This window comes from Nilaparvata lugens, chromosome 6 (assembly GCF_014356525.2).
Source record: "Nilaparvata lugens isolate BPH chromosome 6, ASM1435652v1, whole genome shotgun sequence".
NCBI classification, from domain to species: Eukaryota; Metazoa; Arthropoda; class Insecta; order Hemiptera; family Delphacidae; genus Nilaparvata; species Nilaparvata lugens.
The window spans coordinates 49,196,899-49,219,616 of NC_052509.1; the positions used below are offsets into that span (position 1 = coordinate 49,196,899).

The 22,718-nt window shown below is 35.1% G+C and overlaps 1 protein-coding gene and 1 long non-coding RNA gene across 11 annotated transcripts in view; one reads left to right on the forward strand and one right to left on the reverse strand.

Annotated features, from left to right (window-relative positions):
* Positions 1-264: 264 nt before the first annotated feature.
* On the reverse strand, positions 265-4,145 carry LOC120351958. The gene is made up of 2 exons (XR_005571661.1): positions 3,932-4,145; positions 265-760 (listed from the first exon to the last, which is right to left on the reverse strand). It is a non-coding gene; the product is annotated as an uncharacterized LOC120351958 (long non-coding RNA).
* Positions 3,953-22,718, forward strand: part of LOC111061634 — a 35,672-nt gene continuing 16,906 nt past the window's right edge. For 6 of the 10 annotated variants that reach the window (XR_005571660.1, XM_039431041.1, XM_039431033.1 and 3 more), the window contains exons 1-3: positions 14,532-14,647; positions 18,179-18,341; positions 19,141-19,208. Coding sequence is in view for 9 of the 10 variants with exons in the window: in XM_039431041.1 (XP_039286975.1) it covers positions 14,565-14,647; positions 18,179-18,341; positions 19,141-19,208 (314 nt within the window). In the remaining variant the exon portion in view is untranslated. Of the gene's footprint in view, positions 4,080-14,466; positions 14,648-18,178; positions 18,342-19,140; positions 19,209-22,025; positions 22,717-22,718 lie in introns of those variants that run through there. The other 4 variants (XM_039431032.1, XM_039431034.1, XM_039431035.1 and 1 more) reach the window with 4 other exon arrangements.

The window sequence follows — 22,718 nt, forward strand, 5'->3', positions numbered from 1 at the left end:
CTTACTATCTAATTATAGGCTATTGATTTTCCTTCCAGATAAAAACGAAAGACAGAGGAAGAAAATATTCCATTCTTTTTCAACTGTCCGAAAGAAATCGCATGTGGGCATAAATTTTTCTCTCGTCTAGATCATTATTGAAAAAATATAGAATTTCATAACCTGAGATAAAATATAAAGCTTATTACACGATTGATTCGATTTCACAATTGATTGAAATATGTTGAAATACGTGAGCAAGAAGAGGTGAGAAGACCAAGTGAATAGCATTTCAATGTCACATCAATTTAATGTAAAATACAGTCATAATAGATATAGTACATCTTTCAGATTTCAGGATAGGAATATTGCGATATTATTATTCTACTGTTACAACATTATGATATGAATATTTAAGACCAAGATCAATATATCATTGTTTAACCCAAAATTTCCTTATGTAGGCTAAATTTGATGGAGAAATAAAGTACCTATAGGCTTTCAAGATCAAAGGCTCTGGTTATATAATAAAAGAAGATTTGCTTTCAATGTGGTTTCCACTATTAAATAATATAATATTGATAATGCTTTCTACTTTGAGGATTTTGATTTTTCAAGTAACCTGGACTAGTCAATCAGTTATCCATGTTGTTTACCAAAGTCTTTTCTGAGCTGAAAGTCTTCTGATCGGAGTCTGTAGAAAAGCTTCGTTTATGTCAAACATAAAATTCGATGAAAACCCGCTCACATACTCCCATCCTCCAATAAGTTCTGTTCCATTCTGGAAAAATGGAGAATAATATCTCAGAACGAATTCTAGGAGATTATAACCAATCACTAACATTGTGGTCATTGCTCCAAGTGATAATGATTGTTTTTGTTATTACATGTCATATGATTATTGATTATTTGGTTTTATTTTTCTTATGTTTTAAAACATATAGATAAATACGCTGGAGAAGAAGAGTGTATTCTGAAAATCTGGTGTGGTGCACTCACACAACTTTCCTTGCCGTTATGAAAATTGATCCCCTGACGCTAGTGTTCACGCGCATCTCAAGTCTACTATTAAAAAAATCTGGTGTGGCGCACTCACACATCTTTCCTTGCCGTTATGAAAATTGATCACCTGACGCTAGTGTTCCCGCGCATTTCAAATATACTATCCCATACTATTCAAAGATTTGAGCCAGCTGGTGACAGGGCAATAACGCTGGACACATGAAGTCTGCTATCTCTCCATAGTGAATGATTTAATAGAATCAACAATAATTTGCAATTGAATAATCACATTTTCTCGAATTTAAAGCTTATTTTCAATTTTAGGTGGAAATGTTACTGAACATTAATTGTAGAGATTTTCATGCTCAATCTACTCCACTTGATTTTATTTGTTTGAATTGTATCTGAAGCCTGATAATTGGGAATCTAAAATCGAACTTTGCATTGATGGGGCGGAGCTCCTGAAATTTTTACAGATATGGGACTTGTGGCAGTTGATAGAGTTTATCGAAGACTATTTTAAGTATATGAATTTGATCAAAATCGTTGGAGCAGTTTCCGAGAAAATCACGAAAAGCCCTGTTTTTGACAACATTTTTGCCATTTTAGCCGCCATCTTGAATTGCATTTGATCGAAATTGTTCGTGTCAGATCCTTATAGTAGAAGGACCTTACGTTCCAAATTTCAAGTCATTCCGTTTATTGGGAGATGAAATATCGTGTACACAGACGCACATACACTCATACACACACACACACCACACACACACACCACACACACACACACACACACACACACACACACACACACACACACACACACACACACACCACACACACACACACACACACACACACACACACCACACACACACACACACACACACACACACACACACACACACACACACACACCACACACACACACACACCACACACACACACACACACACACACACACACACACACACACACACACACACACACACACACACACACACCACACACACACACACACACACACACACACACACACACACACACACATACAGACCAATACCCAAAAATCACTTTTTTGGACTCAGGGGACCTTGAAACGTATAGAAATTTAGAAATTGGGGTACCTTAATTTTTTTCGGAAAGCAATACTTTCCTTACCTATGGTAATTAGGGCAAGGAAAGTAATAATATCTGAGCCAGCTGGTGACAGGACAATATGCTGGAGACACACGAGGTCTGCTATCTCTTCATAGTGAATGATTTAATAGAATCAACAGTTGCAAACAGTTTGCAATTGAATAATCACATTTTCTCGAATTTCGAGATTATTTTCAATTTTAGGTGAAAATGTTACGAGACATTTATTAATTGAAGAGATTTTCATGCTCAATCTTTTCCACTTGAATGTTTTTGTTCAAATTGTATCTGAAGCCTGAGAATTGGGAATCTAAAATCAAACTTTGCATAGATGGGGCGGAGTTTCTGAAATTTTTACATAAATGCGACTTGTGGCAGTTGATAGAGCTTATCAATTACTATTCAAGGTATAAATTTGATATAAATCGTTGGAGCCGTTTTCGAGAAGATCGCGAAAAACCGTTTTTGACATCATTTTCGACATTTTAGCCGCCATCTTGAATTGCATTTGATCGAAATTGTTCTTGTCGGATCCTAATATTGTAAGGACCTTGAGTTTCAAATTTCAAGTCATTCCGTTGATTGGGAAATGAGATATCGTGTACACAGACGCACATACACTCATACACACACACGAACATACAGACCAATACCCAAAAACCACTTTTTGGACTCAGGGGACATTGAAACGTATGGAAATTTAGAAATTGGGGTACCTTAATTTTTTTGGAAGGCAATACTTTCCTTACCTATGGCAATAGGGCAAGGAAAGTAAAAATTCAATCAATTCAGATAAGTGAAAATAAGGTAGCCTAGCCTAATTGACAAAATGAATTGAAACATCTACTTCAGAAGATTGAATTGATGTGAAATATGGGATTTTACAACTATTTTTGTGAGTTACCAATTAATGGGGGGTGTGGGAGGTGTGTGGGGATGTGGGAGACGATTTTTTGTGACTAACTATTCAGTAACTCCGATCTATAAACTTATTGACTTAGCGAAGTGAGGTCTACGATTCAAGTCGACGGCTTTGCATTTTTCTTTATATATATATATATATATATATATATATATATATATATATATATATATATATATATATATATATATATATATATATATATATATGTTTATATTTATGTTCCGCATTTACGGCAAAACGCGGCAATAGATTTTCATGATATTTGACAGGTATGTTCCTCTTTGAATTTATACCATATATAGTTTTTTTTTTAATTTTGCATTTTAAGGATAATACAAAAGAAAAAGGAGTCTCCTTCGAACACCAATATTACCGTAAAAATCAGACTATATAGAATTATTTATCATAAATCAGCTGTCGAGTGGATTATAAATTGCGTGCAATGACGCATCTCAATGTAACTTAGTGAAAAAACAGCTGTCGTGTGGACTATTAATAATTATTGCAAGCAATGAGGCATGCAATTGATAACACGAAGTAGCATATTATTTTCTCTCGACTTTTCTCTGCTTTCAAGTCGGTAAGCTTTTGATGATAGTAGCATAATTGTTTACAACAAATTTTGCTCTAATAATAATAATTATCATTATTATTAATGTCGATACAAACTCAAACAGCCATCAGTTGTTTACACACCGATATCTCGCCGACACGTCAGGACAGGACATAATTCAGTCTGATGGACAGTATTAACAAGAGGCTGCGCGAGGTCTACTGTTCACAGAACTACTAGTATCTACAGGTTCAACTGCTATAGTGTATTCACAAGATAGTATACATCTACTGTTGCAGTGAGTCAGTTTTGTGGAGCACAATAATTGCACTAACCTCCAATTCGGTTGTGACCCGGTTTACTTTCTTCTGTTGAATTGGCACGACCTGAGATCTGAGCTAGATGCAACAAGCGGTGGCGGTCTCCTCTTAACAAATCATGTAATTGCTTTCAAACAGGACTAAATAGCATTGCGCGACTGAGGTACGTCAATACTACAGTAACTATATCTATATTACCCTATGGGTAATATACCACGAGTGGGTGGGCTAGTCATGGGCTAGTCAGAACGAGTAGTAGGGGCAAAGGTTGTGTCTGTCTTGTTTGTATTTAATTGTCTATAATTAATTGTACTTAATTGTATTTAATTGTACTTTAATTGTCTAATCTTGCCTACTTGTCTGTCTCTGCAACTTGTCTATGCCTTGACTTATAATGTTTGTATATATTGGCTGTGTATAGTCTTGTCATGTTTGCGTTACGATTGTGTATTCTTGACAGTCGTGTCTGAGTGTCTTGCTTGTGTCTTGGCTTTGTGCAGTGGCGTTTCCAAAGGGGATGTGGGGATATGTATCCTCCCCCCTCCCCAAATGGGACCTGTAAATTTTTTGTGGTCGGGACAGCTACAAAAATTACCTTCCAAGGTCATATTTTCTTTATAGTGTATATGTCGAAAAGATATGTGAGGGATAAGAGCACAATCCCCCTCCCCAATTTAAGTTTGAGCAATAAAGAAAAAATTGTAAATTTTTAGTAGTTATTAAAATTAATTCTATTAGCCACAAAAACTGAAAAATGCTGATTATAGGCCTTTATTGGGGCGGAGTTATGACTCCAGGTTCTCTCTGCCACACAACCCTAAAAAAAATGTATGAGAATATACATAACTTAAAACATAACTTGAATGCTAAAACAGAGTCAACATCATGATACAAAAAAATATATTGCTAGTTCATAAATGTTGAACCATACACACATCATAGGTGATGTAAAATAGCTGCTCTGATTTTCTGGTGATGAAACCAGGTTCTGAAAAGATCGCGACTTCAGACAATGTTGGAATTGCGAAATTTTCAACTGCTAGCGAGATTCGCACGGTACACCGTACTATAGTGTGGCAATGCAACTCTTTACATAATTCTAGTCTTTTCGGCGTCTTTTATAACTAGTCGTCAAATAACGGGGCCACCAAATCAGGTTAGCCGATTTTTCATGATTGAACTGATTCATTTTTTGGAAATGGGATTAAACATAGACAACCCTACAAAAATTATTTGAAGAAAAATAACCTTTTGCTCCATATGAATTCCCGTGAAACGTCGTTCTAAATATAAAAGTCTTCAATTTCAATTGTTTGCATTTTTCAGTAGTGGACTACAGTTTCAGCAAATAATGAATTTGGAAAGTGTTAAGCCGTGTCCACACTGAACAAATGTTAGACAAACATGTTTGTTGAAAAAGTTTGGGCAAATTTTATTATGTTTGACAAACAATGTTTGCCCGTGGCCAGTGTGGATGCGTCACCAAACAAAATAATTTTAAGTGGGAAGAACACAGGTTTTATGTTTTACAGCTGTCAACTCTGAAAATGTTTGGAAAAACAGTAATTTTTTGTTTGACAAACAATGATTGACCAAACTTCTTAAAATGTTTGTCCCTGAGCTTCTCAACAAACATGTTTGCCGAATATGTATGTCGAACATTTTTTCAGTGTGGATACGGCATTACAGGGAAACAAAAATTATAAAATAAATGTGCGATGTGCGGTACGTTTGCATACACAAAATTATATCAAAGCAACAAATGATTCCCAACTAAAATCAACTGGAATACCTTCATTGCTCAAAAAGAAGTGGTGTGATATTTTTATCAAATCATACTGAAGTGAGAAACAAACTGAAACTGAAATACCATTAAAATTGAATATAGAAATTGAACCAGTATTAAATGTTGCCTACTATTGTTGGAATCTTGGGTAAGTTGATGAATAGAACAAGGTTACCACATTTCAAGTTGTAAGCTAGATAGGTAAGTTGATGAATAGAACAAGGTTACCACATTTCAAGTTGTAAGCTAGATAGATAAGTTGATGAATAGAACAAGGTTACCACATTTCAAGTTGTAAGCTAGATAGGACGCCTCCACCAAATATCTGACGGGGAAAGAAACTATATGTGACACCTTAAACTATAGACAGTGAATTATAATAAGATGATACTAAATTTCATTATTAATATTGATAATATACTATTTTTCAACAATATTTAAGATTTAAAAGATTTACACGTCTCTAGTGATCAATAATTCAGAAGACAGCAAACCAATTATTATTGATTGTTCAGACCTTGAACAATGATAAATTGCAAAAATTATTTTGTAAATTGCATCCTGCAGAAAAATGTTGTTTTTCAAACACATTTTTTAGTATTGCAGCTTAAAAATTTTTAAGCAATGCTGTCGGTTCTTAGCATCAGCAATCACACCTCACTATGCACGCCATCATCAGAGCCTATAGTGAAATCAGATTCACATCAAAATGACAGCATTAGTTCAATGGAAAGCATTTATATAGTTATACAGAAGGAATGCTGGCAATTTGGAGTTAATCTTACTATGAAGTCATTTTGAGAGTCATTATAGATGTCAGGTCGTTATTCTTGTGTCAAGAAGGCAAGGTCGTCTCTAGTTGTCCAACATTGGCAAATATACTAAATCCGCCTTAAATGGTCACGGTACCTACAATGTGTGCGAAAACATTCTTAAGATAGCAAATGATTCAACAAATGATTCAAAAATGCAAGTTGAATTATTTTGTGAGAAACTCCTAAAAAAGGTGTTAAGTAGGATCATTAATAGTTGAGGCAAGTTTTCTTATTTATTAATTTCAAGTTTTATACAGTATAACAGTTTTTAATGGTAGTTATAGTAAATGTAAGCCTAGGCTACATTACTATATTATAACATATATAACTCATATTTTTTACAAAACATGATTTTAACCGCATTTGTATTGACAAACTGAGAATGGATTACATATTATATTATTATGATGGGTAAGTCCAATCATTTTGTCAAAGCTTTAGAGTTGTTGCCATACTTACATTACAGTGATGACAGTGCAACTAACATGACTCACTAGAGAAGGATTTCGATCAGCAATAATCCGGTTTGTAAGAATTCCAATGCTTTTTGATTGGTCAGCTGATCAACTGTAACCTTCTCTGATTGGTTCTCATGGAAATCAATCATTATAAAAATTAAAAAAACAGGCTTTGATTGTGATACAATTTGTGACACCACAGTCAGAGTGCAAGGCAGGAATAATTCACTAGTAAATGGATTTTGGAACATTCACTGTCAAAATAGTTCCCATGGGACACAGACCTTTCTACCTTTATAGTGAAGTCCACGTTATGATGGCAGTGTTTTATTAGCAATGGTATTGCTATCCTTGTCTATCATTCAACAGAGCGAATAGCGCTATCTCTTTCTCGCTTTGCTCTGTTGCCAGATCGTCTTTCAATAATGAAGAATTAATAATCAATTAACAAGATATTCCATCTTAATTATGGAAATTCATTATGAAAAAATATAATTGCTTGCTTAATAAAATATAATACTCCAATTTAAACGAGAATGAACATTTAATATTACATCAATAAACCTGTATCAGCTACCATCTATAGAAGGCATTGACAAGACAGAGGATCAGCAACGTTGTTCTTGTATTTTTCTTAACTGTCATTATAACGTAGACCTCACTAAAGTCACAATTCACTGCTTGGGACAATTTACCGGTACATAGAGCAATGCTCTCAATGATTCAAGTTGAATGTGATTTGAAATTAGCGGTAGATTTAATTTCTACCAAGATGGCGCGGTCTTGGTGCCAATGTAAAATCCATTATTTTGTTGGATAGGAAGTTACCTTTCTGTATGTATTTATTCTGTAGCTGTGCTCCGGCCACTGAACTCTATACTAACTATACGTTAGTATAGAGTTGGGTCGATGTCAAACGAGGCAAACGACAGAAGAGTCCTGCGACAGTCGAGACCAGCGACGGTAGAGACCGGCGACATTCGAGGCCAGCGACGGTAGAGGACTCCTGAAAAAGTGGCCTCAAATGTCGCCTGCGTTAGGCGACAGTTGAGGCCACTCTAATTTTTGTACAGCCCCGACAGTCGAGACCTGCGACGGCTGAGGACTCCTGAAAAAGTGGCCTCAAATGTCGCCGGCATTAGACAACAGTTGAGGCCACTCTAATTTTCGTACAGCCCCGACAGTCGAGACCTGCGACGGCAGAGGACTCCTGAAAAAGAGGACGCCTCCAATTGAGTTTTGTCAACAAAGGTGGTCAAGTCATATACATTCCAGTACTTGGATGATGGTCCCTAAACATATTTTTAAGTAATGGGAATCCATTACTACTGCATTATGCCTCCTTCATTGACAAATATAAATATTTATCTATCTTCTATCCATCTATAAGACGAGATGGTGTCTGTCTTTCTGTCTGTTTGTATGTGAGCTCATCACACTTGAAATACTTGACTGATTAAGCTGTAATTCTTCACAAAGATGATCATTCTGAAAATCCTTCAAGGATAAGCACTATCTACCTTCAAAGTTCATATGCTTTTTTTATGAAGGAAGTTTCCATTATTTAGTTTTCAACAAATCAGAAGTTATAATCATTATAAAATGTATTTTGTCTGGAATCGCAGTAGGATGTGTCCTCAACTGTCGCCTGCTGCAAGCGAGTCTCTAATTTTTGTACAGGCCCGACAGTTGAGACCAGCGACATTCGAGGCCAGCGACGGTAGAGGACTCCTGAAAAAGAGGCCTCAAATGTCGCCTGCGTTAGGCGACAGTTGAGGCCACTCTAATTTTTGTACAGCCCCGACAGTCGAGACCTACGACGGGAGAGGACTCCTGAAAAAGTGGCCTCGAATGTCGCCTGCGTTAGGCGACAGTTGAGGCCACTCTAATTTTCGTACACTCCCGACAGTCGAGGCCTACGACCGTAGAGGACTGTAAAACAGTCCTCTACGGTCGTAGGCCTCGAATGTCGTCGGTCTCGACTGTCGCGCCCCCATAGAGTTCACTGGCTCCGGCAAGCATTAAATTTATACAGTACACTGCACTGCCACAGAATACATACAGAATGAAAGTATCATTCAAACGCCTATCCAACCAGAATGCTTTTTACATGTAGCGAATATGTGACACGTCACGTGACTACACCATCTTGCTAGAAATTAAAATTATTTTCAATTCATCCCATTAAATTTTATCTAATAATAATTATCATTTCCTTGATAAATTAATCAATTTAATCAAGAAAATAATTTTTTTCATAATTTGATTCAAAAATTTGCTTCCATAACTAAGATCAGATTTTTATTTTTATACAAACCTGAAATGGCAGCTAATTTAAAAAGCTGTGATACACCAATCTGAATTTTAAAACAACAGAAATAAAGTTAATTGATAGGTATTCTATTCCAATTTCTTTTAAAAATGATAGATAAATAGAAATCCTTTTCAAAATAAGTAATTTCAATGGAAATAATTCTGAAATAACCTTTCAATATTATTTAAACTGGTACAAGTAGGTCTAACATAAACGTGTAGGCTAACTGAAGCATGGATGAAGTCTAGGATGGTTAGTTATCAACTTTTAAAATGTCATTTCAGGTATTTTAATTTGTGTTTCTCATATGGTAATGCCTGAAAATGATTTAATTGTTTCAAAAATACATTTTAAATCAATTATACAACTTGTGTACCAAAGTATTTTGATAGAATGAAGAAAAAAAAGGTGGCTGAGTTACTTTTGTACAGTCATTATTGCAAGTAATATAATTTCTTAGATAGGAAGATGAGCTCAAGTAGAACACCGAAGGTTAATAATAGAAATGTAAACATAGCGGGAGTACTTACGCGTTCCCAAAACCAAAATTCAAAAACGCCAAAACCAAAAACCCCAGTTCTTCAAACTACTTTAGCCGAAAAAGTTGCTCAACTACAAAGTAGCCACACTAATTTAAAAAACCAATTAGAAGTAACTCTAAAAACGTCTGAGGAAGAAAGGTTAGGGATGGTAGAAGAAATTAAATCTTTGGAACTGATTATAAAATTACAAGATGAAGACCATAAAAAAGAAATACTAAATCTAAAAAATCAATGTAGTCTAATGTCGGAGGAAATAAAGAAACTAAAATCTAAATTTGATAATACTAAATGTATGATAGAACCTCCGTCCAAATGCAAAAAAATAGAATCTAACCTAAATGATGGGAAATGCTCTGAAAATGGTCGAAATAAAACGTACAGTGAGGTTTTGAAGACAGCAACCAAAAATATAGCTGAGGGAAATAAAGATAGGAAAGGGAGAGTTCTGCTACTGACGTCCAGTCATGGACGTGATTGCAGTGATCTCCTTGATAAAAGATTAAAAAATAAATTTGATGTCCAATGTTTTTTCAAGCCAAGTGCATCAATTAATGCAGTTGTAGAGTCAGCTAGGGAACAAACTAAAGACTTTGATGAAAATGACTATCTAATTGTACTGGGTGGCTCAAATAATATAAATGAACCTAACTTGAATCATCTTCCTCAAGTAACAGAAAAAATCAAGGAAATTGTGCCACTCAGCAAAAAAACAAACTTAATAATAAGTACTATTCCTAATAGGTTTGATAGGCCAGAATTAAATGAAGCAATCAATTCGACAAACAAATCAATCCATAATACAATCAACAGCCTAAAAAATAAGAATTCTAAACAACTGGGGATTTGTTTTCTAAATGAAAGGCTGAAAAGACATAACTTCACTAATCATGGGTTGCATCTAAATCGATCTGGCAAAGTAATCTTTTGTAATAGATTGGCAGAGCTGATTGAAAGCCGTTTGCAATCCTCTGGTTTAAAAACAGTCAAAAAAACAAATAACGATTTTTTAGTAAATTGGCTCAAAACAGGGAAAGGGAAATAGCTACAAATGCTAGAGATAGAGTAGCACAAGATGGTAAGGTTTTTAGTATTTATCATCAAAATATTCAGTATCTTCGCAACAAAATTGACAGATTAGAAGTATTTCTTAAACAGGAGGATCCTGACATTGTTATTTTCACAGAGCATGGCTTAAAAATAAAGGAAATAAATCAAGTTAGGATTCCAGGCTATTCACTGAGATCAGAATTTTGTAGAATAGCTCATAGAAGTGGTGGTGTATGTATATTCACTAGCAATGCTAAACATACCCAAACTTATGAACTGGATTTTGTTAAGAGATTTTCTGTTGAGATGGATTTAGAGGTGACGGGACTAAGGTTAAAAATTGATGATCGATTGAGGTAGCAGTGTTAGGTATCTATAGGTCACCAAATGGAGACTGGCAAAAATTTTGTGAGCTGCTCCATACACTTTTGGAAATTACAACCGCTCGTTTCACAAATGTTATAGTAGTAGGAGATTTCAATACCGATTTTGCCAGGCAGGATAAAATGACAGAGGATATTAGAGATATTATTAATATGAATAATTTAGAAATTAAGGTCCACGAATATACAAGAGTAACTCGAACTTCACAGACAATTATTGATAATATCCTCACAAATATAGAAGGTTGTAATGTCAGGTTAGGTAGCTCAGATCTATCAGATCATAACTATCAAATTTTAGATGTTAAGTTGCAGGGCCAGAATCCAAGCAGAAAAAAAACTTTTGTGAAAGAAATTCAGCAATATGAGCTAGGAAATATAAATTGTTTGAAGCAGGAACTGCTTCAAGAAAATTGGAGTAGTGTTTATAACAGTTGTAACCTAAATTACAAATATAAGCAATTCATTGATACTCTAAGATTTCACATTAGTGTATGCTGTCCGATAAAAAAAGTCAAAGTAAAAAGTAAATTAAACAAAGTAGATGAATGGATAACTGAAGATATTCTTACTCAAAGAAATATTGTTAGGGAAGCTTATGAGGAATTTAAATTAGTGAGGGATGTTCCGAGTGAAGTCAAATACAAATGTCTAAAGAAAAACTATGCAAAAGAAGTGAGGAAAGCTAAGTGTAAGAAAACAGCTGAAATATTAACAACTAGTACCAATTTTAACTCTGCTGTTTGGGAGGTAATTAATAGAAATAGGAGAGCAGCTCAAAAAGATACAGTTACTAATGTCCCTAGGATAATCGATGAACATGGAAATTATATGGATGATAGTATAGACATTTGTAACTTTTTCAATAAATATTATCAACAGGTTGCATATAATCTCCAAAAGTCACTGAACACTAATACTTATAATACAACTACATTAAATGCTGAGCCAATTGAAAAGGTATTTAAATTTCATCCATTATCAAGAGATGAGTTGTCAAGAATAATAAAAAATTTGAATAACAAAAAAACAGTAGGATTGGATGGGGTCTCAAGCAAAATTTTAAAAGAATGTGAAAATGAATTACTGGACCCTTTATTGCATCTCCTTAATACTTCACTAGAGCAGGGTATTTTCCCTGATGATCTGAAACAAGGAAAAATTTTGCCAATTTTCAAGAGCGGTGATTCTGAAAGAGTTGAAAATTATAGACCCATTAGTATTCTAAATGTAATAAGTAAAATTTTTGAAAGAGTAGTTTTAAATAGGTTATTGATGCACCTGGAAGAAATTAATTTCATATGTGATGAACAGCATGGGTTCCAGAAAGGGAAATCTACTAAGACTGCAATAGTATCCCTTGTTGAAAGACTAATAGATATAATAGATTCAGGTGAGAAGGCAGCCGCAATATTTCTTGATTTATCCAAAGCTTTTGATTGTGTGAACCATAGAATATTATTGGAAATACTAAAAACTGTAGGTGTGAATGGTATAGAACTAAAATGGTTTGAATCATATCTCATAGGTAGAAACCAGTGTGTTGAGCTTACCAAGGTGGATGGGAATGAAATAGTAAAAATTAAATCTCAAAAACTGGAGGTCCAGGCTGGAGTACCTCAAGGCTCAATTCTGGGTCCCTTACTGTTTCTGTTGTATGTGAACCAATTACCAAAAGAGTTAAAAGATCACAGAGCTCTGTTGTTTGCTGATGACACATCGCTTATCTTTAACAATTATTTATTAGATAGTCTAGAAATAAATGCTTTTACTGGAGTACAGTCAATTGTCCAATTCTTGAAGCAAAGGCAATTAACAATAAATAGTAAGAAATGTCAATTCCTACAATTCAAAAGTAAATATAATTCAGTAGAGGATAGAGAAATAAATGTGTTTGTAGAGGAAAATGAATTAGACCAAGAAGAGAAAGTAGCATTCTTGGGAATTTTATTGGACAGGAAATTAACATGGCATCCTTACATTGAGAGGATATGTAATAAGATATCATCTGGGGTATTTGTCCTGCGGCAGCTTGCTAGGCTGAATGATAAAAAACTACTGTTAACTGCTTACCATGGACTTATACTATCTCATATTAGGTATGCTATTTTAGTATGGGGTAATTCATCTCAACAAAATATGGACAGAGTGTTTAAGATTCAAAAGAAGGCACTCAGATGTATAGAGAAAGTGAATAGGTTAGACTCTTGTAGGCCTTTATTTAAAAAGCTTGGTCTATTAACTGTGCCATCTTTGTATGTATATGAAGTTGTAATGCATGTGAAAACGAGTGGTGTGATCCAGAATTCAGATGTTCATGAGTATAATACGCGAAACAGAGCAGATTATCATATAATGGGTCACAATAGTAGGTTATTTGAACAAAAACCAGATTATATTGGTAGGAAATTTTATAACAAGCTACCTCAAATCTTGAAAAGTAATGATGATTTGAAGATTTTCAAAAAACAAATGAAAAAATATTTAGTTGATAAAGCTTTTTATAGTGTACAAGAATTCCTTTCAAACCTAAACTAGGTTGAACTACTTAGTGTTAGAATTATTATGTAATAACATGACTTGTCTTATACTCCATGACTGGAGTCTTTAGGACGTAATCTTTAAAAAAAATAAAATAAAATAAAATAAAATAAAAAAAATAGCCAAAACATGTTGTGACGAAATAATTTTAAAAAGGGTTCTTACATCAAAAGCTAATCTTCTTTGCGATATACTGGCAACATGTCAGCATGAGTTGAACACAGAGAAAGGTCCATAGAAAATACCATGTTGTTTCAGGTTATTGCATGCATCATTGCATGGAATTAAAAGTGAATTTAATATTTGCATGAAAATTGCAAGCAATTAATAGTCCACATGACAGCTGATTTTTTACCAAGTTAGATTGAGATATTAATTGCATATGTGTCATTGCATGCAATTAATAATTCACTCGACAGCTGATTTAAGATGAATAATTCTATAGTCTGATTTTTACGGCAATATTGACGTACTTCTTTTCCATTTGTATTATCCTTAAAATGCAAAATTTCAAAAAGTCTTATATATACATCAACGCGAAATTCAAAAAGGAACATACCTGTCAAATTTCATGAAAATCTATTGCTGCATTTCGCTGAAAATATGGGACATATAAACAAAAATATAAACATATTATAAAAGAGAAATGCAGAACCGTCGAGTTGAATCTTAGGCCTCACTTCGCTCGGTCAACAATGCTGAACTTTCTTATAAGATGGCGGATTTTAGTTACAGAATAAACTAGCTGGGTTTCCATTCTGTATGTATTCTGTGTCACTGCTTCTGCTCTGCTCCCGCTATGCTACTTCACCAATGCTGTATGCCGTTAACTTCAATAATTTAAGGTATAATTGTATGAATAACACGTTTATACTCTTACATAATTCATCAATTCATATGAGAATTCCATATAGTGGGGCTACTGGAGCATGAAATACTTATAAATTAAAAAGCAAACAGTAGTTGAAATTATTTTAACCTAAAAACACGATAGACCATTGTTTTAATCTTAGACCAGTTATAGAATAGACACGCTAGGAAGTCTAGCCTTGGAAGCCAACATCTACTGCCATATCTCCAAATCGTGACGTCATCATCGGATAGAAAACTTTCAGATTGTGTCTATTTCAGAAGGATGTAAATTATTATTCATTAAAATAGTAAACTCCAGCTGTGCTCCCGCTAAAATAGACACAATCTGCTATGGAAAACAATGTAAACAAACTCTACAGAAAAGTTTTTCATCTGATGCTGACGTCACGATTTGGAGATATGGCAGTAGATGTTGGCTTCATCGACTTTCAACATTGTCTTTGTGAGTGAGCCTTTTGAACCATGGTGCAATCAAGAATAAGTATAGAAACAGACTGTATAATAATAATAATATCGAGTGACCTGGCTGGCTCAGGTCTGGTGTCAGAGTTTTCAGGTCGCAACTGATCAATTTCAGGGCCTCTGACATGACCTAACGACTGCTTTTTAGGCAGCCGGGACCGACGGCTTAACGTGTCCATCCGAAACACGGGAACAGACTGTATAGAAACAAGTGTATTATAAATAATTATTCATCCTCATATTAATTACCAGACTTCATGTAATACCTCAGTTGATAACCAAACCAAGATAGCTTCATCTGCCATATCATTGATGGATGAAAATTTGACTATCCTAGCATTAGGCTCAATTTACTCGTAAACTGTGCATCTGACGGGAAATGTAACTCAACAAAATGTGTTTAGAATTGTGTTCTACATCTGGTTCAGTCATCAAAAGGGCTTCTTATTATTTATTTTTTTCTGTAAGACGGCGAATATCTCCCGAACTGTGCGTTTGACGGGAAAATGTTACTGAACCAAAAGTGCTTAGAATTCAATTCTACATCATGAACAGTAATAAAAATTGTTTGATCCCTCTTCCCTTTTGCCGCGGGGGTATAAGTTGTGCCAACTGGTGCTCTGTAGGTGCACGCCAGCGTGCAAAGTGTCATGTAGACGTGAGCCATCCCCATCTACTTGTCTCCTTTCTAAGGAGGTGACAACTAGTCGGGGGGACACCCTGATGCGAGGGTGCGAGGTGTCAAGTAGTCGTTTACGGTCATGACTAGTTGGCACCTTTGTCCAGTAGGTGTCAAGTAGTCGGGGGACAACTTGACGGCAATGGTATATTTTTACGAGGTTTTTTTAGTCGCCTATGGCCAAAATGACCAGGTGTCAAGTAGTCGGGGTGACAACTAGACGGCTACCCAAAGGTGAGAGTGTAACAGGTCTTGAAAAGCTGCTTATAAAATTGAAGTGCGGATTGCATGAAAGCCAGTTAAATTTTAATTGAGATTAATTCCACGAGAACCAATCAGAGGAGCCTTCTTTTCAAAAAAAAAGGATTGAATGATTAGTTTTATTTTTGAAATTAAAATTCAACTGGCTTTTGTGCAACCAGGCCATAATGTTTGGTATTGCTGGATGACTAAACGAGATCACTTTCCCTGATTGGTCAGGCCACAATTGATGATTCAAGGTCACAACACACTCCGGCACTGCAAGGTCTATAAATAGAGGTCATGACACTCGTGTTCCTTATTGAGCGGCCATTGTGTGGGGTCTTTATATCAGATATAGATTTAGATATCTGTTGGAGATATCACAAATCACGAAAGGACAAATATTGTAGAGAATTAATCAAACTTCATTTCTGGATAGTTAGTCATGTTGGTTGAACACATTTTTCAAGATATGAGCGTGTAAGCAAAACATTGAAAAATGCAACTTATAAACCACCCTCATCCCTTTAGCACAAGGGATAGGGATGGGGACTTTTGATATGTTGACCCCCTAAATGGTCCCAACAAAGCTGTAGCCTAAAGTCAAAAATTGTTCAAATTGATCAAAAAGTGTTCAAAACATTCTCTCCAAATTCCTTTGTCAATTGATCTAAGTTATTTTTGCATAACTGAAGATCTCACACTCAACACTGAAACTGCTGCAACAGTCGTGGGGATGTGCGTAAACTTGTGAAATTATACATCAAATTGAAGAGAATTTGATGCTCCATAATCTACCATCGATATGCAAAAAGTTATAAGAGCAAAAATAGCAAAAAATTGAGGAAAAATGTGTTTTTCAAAAATGTCACATCTTTTAGAGCGGATATCTCGAAAAGTGAAAGAGATATAGAAAAAGTTGTAAGTTCAATATTATAGGAAATTATGTAAGCTTTCTCATAGGATAGTCATGTCTGTCAAATCCATAGTTTTCGAGTTATATGCAAGAAACAAAAAAATGGCATCTTTGAACCACTTCCACCCCCTTAGCACAGGGAGTAGGGGTGCGGACTTTTGATATGTTTACCTCCTCACTACCCTCAACAGAACTGCGGGGTCAAAAATTTTCTTCCAAACTTTTCCCTCTATAACACTTCGTTGACTGGGCTAATTGTGTCATGACCTGTATTTATTTATAAACCTTGCGGCACTGCACTGACTGTGGTCGTCACACTGTGCTATACTTTTCTAGCTCCCCAACTTCAACAGAACATTTTTTAACAATGTAGAAATACAATTAATTACCTATTAGAATATTTAATTTTAATAATGAAAATTAATTATTAAATCATTGAAAAACATATTCTCTTGATGAATGAAATAGGAATTGACTAGCCTATATTTAAACAAGAATGAACAGTTTATAATAAATCATAGTTTTACTGGTATCAGCTATCTTCTATAGAAGGCAGAGAATCGGCAACGCTGTTCTCCTGTTTTTCTTCACTGCAATTATAGAGTGGACCTCGTCATAGTATTATGCTCTGGAGTGGTGGTGGAAATGTATCGCGATGAAACTTTCTCGTCATATATTGTGATACACACTTTCCCCTCCACCCCCACACCTTCACTTATTCGTTTCCCCCCCATCACCACTTATGTGATTCACGTGTATCCGATTGCAGCATTGCTCAGATTTTCAAAGAGCCTGTGAGCTAATTGTGTAAGAGGAAGAGATTAAAAGAGAGAATAGGGCTTTTTGGGAGAATCAGCATGAAAGCGGCAACAGTTTACTCCTATTTTTTTATTGAAATAACATTTGCTATAGAGCCCCATGTCGCAAATTAAGGTTTGCAGAGACTATAGCTCTATTTCAGCCTTTATTTATTCATTCACTTATTTGTAGGTACAAAACTACAAATCTTATGAATATCATCGGAAAAGCTTGACCCGCAGCCCAAAACTATTCTATTCCCAAATTTTGATAATAAATAATATATCAATTTTGTTTATCCATTGTATTCAATATTAGAAACAGCTGTTAAGTAGTGAATTTAACTGTTTAAAGTTTGGCATGATTCGAATTCATTTTCATTGACCGTGAATGTCTATTTTTCAGATGGCAACAGTTGCTGTCAAGGAGGAGACCAATAGCTGCCAAGACCCAGTACCAGGCTGCAGCACTGCATGGTCTCCAAACGATAATCATGTTGATGAAGATGATTGTGATGGCCGCAAACGTGCAGCCGACTGTCAATTATTCATCCAAGGCAAAGCAAATTGTAAGATATTTTATAATTTATTATTGCTATTCAATATTATTAGTTCTATTGTTTCATGAAGATTACTATAGTGAGATACACTTTGAAATTCCAGCATTGAAGTGCAGTTTATTGAATAATTATAGAGTGAATTATCATACTAATCACAATTTATTATTGAATAAATGAGATTGTGCAATGTAATTCAACAATTGTAGAAGTTGAAACAAAAATTTGTTGAAATTAACTTGAAATTTTCACACATTCACAAGTAGATATAGGGTAGGTAAAAAAAAATGTTGAAGAATGGCACACTATTTCAAAACGTCTGTTTGTTTGTTTAATATTGAAGTATTTCTGTTCACAAGTATTTCGATTATAATATATATTCTCTCTTGCTCAAATTATTTGGAACTTGATCTATCGGGGAAGATGTTGAGTACTTCATAGGAGAAAGTAGAACTTGATGCGCAAATAAATTAAATATTACCTTTCTAATGTAGTATTTATAATAATTACAATTGAATTATGTAATTCAATTATTATATTACTTTATACACAACTAATAATATATTGGGGCTTAAGCGTCAATGTAAATTAACTATTTTTTACACTCCCTTTCACTTTTTTAACATTTTCCAATGAAGACCACCAAACATCAACTATTCCATTAACATACAGAGTGTGAATTCATTTGAATTATTAAGAAACTTTTATCACCAAATATTAAGTTATTAATTGAAACATTTTTGTTCAAATCGATGGTAATGTCTATTTTAAATGATAAATGAAATGCAACTTTCTTATTTCTATTTTTCAGATGTTCAAAATGCAGAAGAAAGTTCGGAGAAAGATGATAGCAGCTTATCTGGCCACATCAACACACAAGTAAGCAAACTGAACATCTATAATGCACATTCAAACTCTTCAGAGTCGAATGATAATAATTATAGATGGTCAAAAGGCTACATTCTATATCTGTGATCACTGTAACTATAAAACTTCTTGGTTCTATGATTTGAAAAAACACATCGAGAGACACAATAGAACAAATTATTTCAAACATGATTCTTCTAGTAATAATTTATCTGAGTCAAATGATATGAATGGACAAACGACGACATGCTATACCTGTGCTCATTGTAACTATAAAACTTCCTGGTTCTATGATTCAAAGAAACATATCGAGAGACACAATAGAGAAAATGATTTCAAATTCGAGTCTTCTAGTAATAATTTCTCTGAGTCTAATGATATTGATGGACAAAAGGCTACATTCTATATCTGTTTTCACTGTAGCTACAAAACTTCTTGGTTCTATGATTTGAAAAAAACACATTGAGAGACAATAGAGAAAATTATTACAAACATGATTCTTCTAGTAATAATTTCTCAAGTGATTTGTAGAAAAACGTTGAATCACACACAACCAAAAAACCTTATAGCTGTAAATCCTGTATCTATAAATGCAGTAAGTTGAGTCAGTTGAAAGAACATCAGAAAATTCATCCGGTCGAAAAACCTTCCAGTTGTACATTCTGTGACTACAAATGCATTGATTCATGTAGATTGAAGAAGCATCTCCTAACACATGAAAAACTTTTCTTGTGTGAAATATGTGGCTTCAGGTGCAATGTGTTAGCTAGTTTGCAACAGCATAACAAAACCCATACAGGCTCAGGCAAAAAACATACAAGCACAGGCCAAGAACTTCACATATGTGAAATATGTGGCTTCGGATGCAATGTTTTAGCTGTTTTGAAACGGCATATCAAAAGACAAAAACCACATAGCTGTACAGTCTGTAATCACAAATTCTTTGAGAAACGTAGTTTGAAAGTCCATCTCAGGAGACACAGGCGAAAAACCTTTCACCTGTATAATATGTGACTTCAAATGTTTTTGCAAGAGTTCTATGAAAAATCATTTAAGAACACATACAGGCGAAAAACCTTAAAGCTGCGAATTTTGTGACTACAAATTCAGTCGGTTAAATCACTTGACAGCTCATCGCAGAATACATACTGGCGAAAAGCCTTACAGCTACAAACTGTGTAGCTATAGATGTGCTCAGACTGGCAGTTTGCAATATCATGTTTGCAGGTATCATAAAGATGAATAGATTAGTATAGGTAGATGCTATGAGGAAGTATGGTCCTTGTCACATAAATAGAAGCTTTCATATTTTTTCAATCAACTTGAAAAATTTTTCCATAAAATAATAAATCAGATAGATATAATACACATAATAACTAGTACTTAATTTAATTTTAAAAACGGCAAGTTTCGGCCGAGACTAGTTGTGTTTAGAATTAGATAAAGAGAGGGTGCTAGTAATTTTTGTAGTAATGTTTCAAGTAACCCCATCAGAATATCTGAATAATTGAAATATAATTATAATACAATAAATATATGAGAATGTATAGATAGAATTGTTGAAGCATGGAGGAGTGCTGGTTTTGAGAAAGGTGCATGCCCTGGTCTGTAAAGTGTGGAGGGAAGAGAAAATGCCGGATGACTGGAAAATGGCACTCCTTTGCCCAATACATAAAAAAGACTCCAAGTCGGAATGTGCTAATTACCATGGTATTGCTCTGTTAAATGTAGCTTAGAAGGTCTTTGCAAAGGTGTTAGCAATGAGGTTGGCACCTTATGCTGAAAATGCTCTTGGAGAATATCAGAGTGGTTTCAGACAGGGGAGAGCACCAACGGATCATATATTCACTATCAGAACAATACTGCAGAAATGCTACGAATTCAATATTCCTGTCCACCAGTTATTCATAGACTACAAGCAAGCATATGATAGTGTAGGCAGGATGTATATGCTAGAAACACTCTGCATACTGGAGATTCCAGATAAGTTGGTGCACCTTGTGAACATGACATTGACAGGAACCAAAAGCAAAGTTAGTATCGCTGGTCAAAGTTCTCGAGAGTTCAGCATTGAGAGGGGTCTGAGACAGGGAGATACTCTGTCAGGCACTCTGTTTAACCTTGTCTTGGAAAGAGCAGTCAGAAATATAGGTTTGAATGCTGGAGGTACACTGCTTACTAGAATGGCACAATGCCTAGCATATGCAGATGATGTAGACATCTTAGCCCGAAGGGAGGAGGATCTGATTGAAAGTTTTAGAAAATTGGAGGAAGAGTAAAAAAAAGCAGGTTTTGCAGTCAATGGAAGTAAGACTGTGTACATGATGATGACTAGAGACCAGAGAAGGATACCTGAAGAGCTCGCACTGGAAGGACATCGTTTCAAAACAGTAGAATGTTTTAAGTATCTTGGATCCCTTATCACTAACAAAAATGAAAATCAAATGGAAATCAAAGAGAGATTGAAAGATGGAAATAGGGCATACTTCAGCCTACAGAAAATCATTAGATCAAGGCTGTTAAGCTGGAGCAGTAAAATTGAAATTTATAGGACAGTTCTGCGACCAGTGGTGATGTATGTTTGTGAAACATGGGTGTTGACAAGTTGTGATAAGATGCTGTTGAATCGATGGGAGAGAAAAATCCTAAGAAGAATTTATGGGCCAGTGTTAGAGGCTGATAGGTGGCGACTCAGAAAAAAATGATGAGCTCTATAATCTGTATGGGCAACCGAGCATTGTTACTGAAATTAGAAGAGCACGTATTCGTTGGTTGGGCCATGTGGAACGTATGCCGGAAACCTGTACAGCACGTATGTCTCTGTATCAGCAACCATGGGGACAAAGAAAGCGAGGCCGACCACGCAAGAGATGGTTGGACGACGTGGAGGCAGACCTTCAATCCTTGGGCGTGAGAAGGTGGAGACAGCGAGCACAGGACAGAGATGCATGGAAAAGGCTTGTGGAGGAGGCCAAGGCTCTTCAAGGGCCGTAGAGTCAATGAGTAGTAGTAGTAGTAGTATAGATAGAATAATTATTTTCCCAAGTAGCCTATATCACTGTGAAATTGCACAAAAATGAAAGTGCACATTTTTGAATACTGTGTGTAAACTTGATTCTTTGAATTCATGATGAGTTGGCTGAGGTAAAGTGTAGTTCTACCTGTTTCTTCTCTTATACCTTACAGGAGCAGACTGCTTTTGTAAGTTTATAGTTTCCCAAATGCTTGTTATCTGCTACACTCACTTCAGTTTAATTTTTACAACAGTATTTTTACAAGTATGTATTCTATATTTTTCTAATAACTTCAATAACTTGAATTTGATAAGTCTACAAATTACGTTACTGATCAGATGTCACAACTGGCAACAGGTGCTCAATAGGCTATGTTTCTTTGTAGTTCAGCTGTCCAGTCAATATAGACATACAAAAGGGGGTGTGCTTGCAATTTATATTGTAGTCCTGATTTTTTACTTTCCTTGCCCTATTATCATAGGTAAGGAAAGTATTGCTTTCCGAAAAA